The sequence below is a fragment of the Priapulus caudatus genome, unplaced genomic scaffold (assembly GCF_000485595.1).
Source record: "Priapulus caudatus unplaced genomic scaffold, Priapulus_caudatus-5.0.1 Scaffold110, whole genome shotgun sequence".
Taxonomy (NCBI): domain Eukaryota; kingdom Metazoa; phylum Priapulida; class Priapulimorpha; order Priapulimorphida; family Priapulidae; genus Priapulus; species Priapulus caudatus.
The window spans coordinates 241,743-246,009 of record NW_014577171.1 but is presented as its reverse complement, the minus strand read 5'-3'; the positions used below and the strand labels follow the sequence as shown (position 1 = coordinate 246,009).

Genomic DNA, 4,267 nt, shown 5'->3' with positions numbered 1-4,267 from the left:
AGAGAGAGAGAGAGAGAGAGAGAGAGAGAGAGAGAGAGAGAGAGAGAGAGAGGGGGAGAGAGAGAGAGAGGGAGAGAGACAATGTTGTGATTCCACACCTGCCGTCGCTCGCGCTTCCTCCTTTCATTCTGTCCGGATATTGATTCTGTCTAGCAGCGATGCGTGGCCCCGCATCTGATTCTCACTGTCATCGTTCGCAGACGATTCTATGCGTCACGCATCACACGACTCTTACCGCACAGACAAACACAGAGCGCGAGAGAGAGAGTCAACACAACACACGGGAGCGCGACCTTTGACAAACAGCGCCGCCCGACGTCGCAGAAGCACACCGTGGTGATAGCACTGCTCTGATTGATTGATATATTGATTGAGTAATCGATGAGCTTCGATCTCTGTTGTATCGATGACGTTATCGCAGGTGGTGACGTCGTGACGCCGCCATAGCGGTAGCAGACGCACGCATGGGTGTCTATATATATATATATATATATCATCATCAACATCGTCATCATCATCACTGCACACGTTGCGCCGACTATAGTCACGTGCTCCGTTCGTCTGCACTGCCGTTGGGCTGCACTTCCGTCCGTCTGCAGGTCGCAACTTGTCAGAGTTGTCTTCATTACATATTAGCGGTTTATACACGCCCTTCTCACTCGGTCTAAAATAATCACACGCGTACATACGTGCGTGCGTGCGTGTTGGTGCGTGGCACGCGCTCACGGCGTCGGCGGTAGCTCCACGCGCGCGAGCGACGCGACGACACACGCAGCCGCCGCGGCGATGGCGACGACCCACGGCGACGCCGACGTCGGCGTAGCGGCGTCTCGGTCGCTGCGTCGGCGCGACTCGTGCGGGAAGTCGCACAGCTCGTGCATGAACATGCGTCGCATATCGCACTCGGTTCTCGCCGAGCGCTCGCTGCAGGCGCAGAAGAGAAAGTCGGCCCCCGTCTGCGACCAGTAGAGTACGGATATCGTCCGATTGCACAGCTCCGTGCACTGTTCCCCCTCCAGCATGTCACCGCAGTGGCTGCGGAAGTAGGTGAGGCCCAGGTTGCAGGTGACGTCGTGGCGACAGCGCTCCTCCGCGACGTCACAGTCGACGCCGTTTCCGGTGCGCACGTCGACGTCCTTGCACAGTCGGTGCGCCGTCTTCGTGTTCTTGCAGCGCCAGTCGGCGGCGTCGCACGCGCACCGCTCCAGATACTCGTAGCCCATGTCGGTGACGGCGAACGTGAGGAAGGCGCGCCGGCAGGGGGTGCTGCAGTTGCGCGACGTCATCGCCGTCTCGGCGCCGCACGAGATGTCGAGATTGAGTCTCGCTTCGCCGCAGCGCACGCCCTGCTTGCAGCGCTCGCCGACGTCGGCGCACGTGTCGGCGGCGATGGCGACGGCGACGGCGACGGCAGCCGACGCCAGCAGCAGTGATAGCACGTGAACTGACGTCGTCATCGCTGGGTATTGTGGATGCACGCTTGCTGCTGCTGCTGCTAGGTGAGAGAGACACTAGTTGATCACGCCGAGGCGACGGTGGCGGCACGGGAGTGACGTCACGGGTGTCACCGCGTGTGACGGCTTCCTGCTAGCGGGATTCATCGTCGTCGTTCATCACTCGCGCCGGACGTCCGCTGTTTGTCACCTGCAAATAGCGTGTCAGACGTCATCCGGTTATTCCGCAGGCTCTCCGTCACGCGCGCGCTCTTCCTGAAACTCCGCCGGCACGCGCGCGAGCAATTATGACATCACAGTGAGTGACGTATGGAGGCGGATGTAGAATGACGCGGGAATGACGCGGAAATGTTTAACATGACGCAGGAATATTTATCGTGACGTGGGAATGTTTAACATGAAGCGGGAAATGTTAAATATGATACAAGGAATATATTACACGACGGAGAAATGTTTAACATGACGCAGTAACGTTTAACATAACATGGGAATATTTAACATGACGCAATAATGTTTAACATGACGCAGTAATGTTTAACATAACATGGGAATATTTAACATGACGCAGTAATGTTTAACATGACGCAGTAATGTTTAACATGACGCAGTAATGTTTAACATGACGCAGAAATGTTTAACATGACGCAGAAATGTTTAACATAACAGAGTAATGTTTAACATGACACAGAAATGAGCGCGTTCATTATCTAGATTCATTCTACTCACCGTTACGTAACCAAGATCGAAAACTGCTAAAGAGCGAATGCGTGCGTTCGTGCGAGCGCGTGTGTGTATGCATGTGTGCGTGAGTGCGTTCCTGGGTCCGTGACTATGTGTATATGTGTGTGGGGGGGGGGGTATTGATTATAAACTCAAAATTTCAGTTTACGTATATGGCGTTCAAGGCAAATAGTGATACACCTAATATGTTCACATCTGTCGTGCATATCTTACAGTGTTTAATGTGCACTTGTTTAACGAAAATAACTAGGTGGACTAAATGGATATATCGTCTGATGAAACGTCTGCGGTTTTTTGTGCACGCGCCGCGTTAGTCACACATCACTTGATTACAGCAAGCGCTAATAATACATTCGTATTAACATAATACACATAATAATGTATTATTAGCTGTTGATTACATGTAGATACCGTACACATTCATGAGAGATGCATAGAGAGAACCCGCGGGCGAAGCGACGTATACTAAACACACCACTACATGGTTCAAATAGCCGCAATCCTTGTACGTCTAATTTCGCACGAGTGCAACATTAATTTCATCCCGGTCCGCATCTCGTAAGACAGTGTCCCCGCAGTGGGACAGAAAAACATCGTATGTGTCATATGTCATCGTACGTCTAAAATGCCATTACTTCTCAAGTATCGTTCAAAGATTGCGACATTTTTAGCCTTGTGATAGTCATAACGTCAGAACAATATATACGTATTATCAGGAGCGTATAATGACAAATACGCTCCTGACAATACGTATAATGACAAATCGCTCCAATAAATCCGTATAATTTGTCATTATACGCTCCTGATATTATATATACATATATATTGTTCTCAGGTCATAACTATATTTACGATCTTTCTGCACAACGGACCCAATACCTCGTGACCAAATACCACGCAGTACGTACGTAAATGTGCATGTACGTATTCACGCCTCCTTGCTATTCATTTGGTTGGACGTACAGTTGACAGTGGAAAGGGAGTGAATCGAGTTTAGTCGCGTTTGAGAGAACGCAACGTAATTAGAACGCTGACACTTTGACGACATGAGAACCAAGCCCATCACCGGCTGCGGTACTGCGCATGCGCGCGGAAAAACGATTGCGTAATGTTTTCCTCTCGTCTGGCGATCACTTCAAGAAATTATGTAATTACAAAGGTGAGGAAACTCCGTGAATCGTGGAGTGAGTGCGCGCGTGTGTGCGTGTTTAGTTGTGTGTGTGTGTGTGTGTGTGTGTGTGTGTGTGTGTTTGGTGTGTGTGTGTTTGTGTGTGTGTTTGTGTGTGTGTGTGTTTGTGTGTGTGTGTGTGTGTGTGTGTGTGTGTGTGTGTGTGTGTGTGTGTGTGTGCGTGTTTGGTTGTGTGTGTGTGTGTGTGTGTGTGTGTGTGTGTGGTGTGTGTGCGTGCGTGTTTGTGTGCGTGCGTGTTATGTGTGCAGTGTGTGTGGTGTGTGTGTGTGTGTGTGTTGTGTTGTGTGGCGTGTTTTGGTTGTGTGTGTTTGTGTGTTTGTGTGTTGGTTGTGTGGTTCGTGTGTCGTGTGTTGTGTGTGTGTGGTGTGTGTGGTATTGTGGTGTTTGTGTGTGTATGTGGTATGGGTATGTGTGTGGTGGGTGTGTGTGTTTGGTTTGTGTGTGGTGTGTGTTTGTGTGCTGTGTGTGTGTGTGTGTGGTGTGTGCTGTGGTGCATGTTTGGTTGGTGTGTTTGTGCGGTTTGTGTGTGTGTGTGGTTTGTGTGTGTGCATGTGGTTGTGTGTGTTTGTGTGTGTGTGTATTGGTGTGTGATGTGTGTGTGTGGTGTTGTGTGCGTGTTTGTGTTGGTGTGCGTGTTTTGTTTGTTTGTTTGTGTGTGTGGTGTGTGTGTGTGTGTGTGCGTGTGTATGCGTGTGTGCGTGTGTGGTGTGTGTGTGTGTGTGTGTGTGATGTGTGCGGTTTGGTTGTGTGTGTTTGTGTTGGTGTTGTGTGTGTGTGTGTGTGTGTGTGTGTGTGTGTCTGTGTGTGGTGTGTGTGTGTGCGTGTTGGTTGTTTGTGTGTGTGTGTGTGTGTTGTGTGTGTGTGTCTGTGTGTGGTGTGTGTG

At 50.4% G+C, this 4,267-nt stretch overlaps 1 protein-coding gene across 1 annotated transcript; it reads right to left on the bottom strand.

Moving 5' to 3' along the window:
• Positions 1-722: 722 nt before the first annotated feature.
• Positions 723-1,368, bottom strand: LOC106805332 (growth arrest-specific protein 1-like). The gene has a single exon (XM_014806883.1). The coding sequence runs from the start codon at positions 1,284-1,286 to the stop codon at positions 723-725; it is 564 nt and encodes a 187-aa protein (XP_014662369.1). The 5' UTR covers positions 1,287-1,368.
• Positions 1,369-4,267: the final 2,899 nt, after the last annotated feature.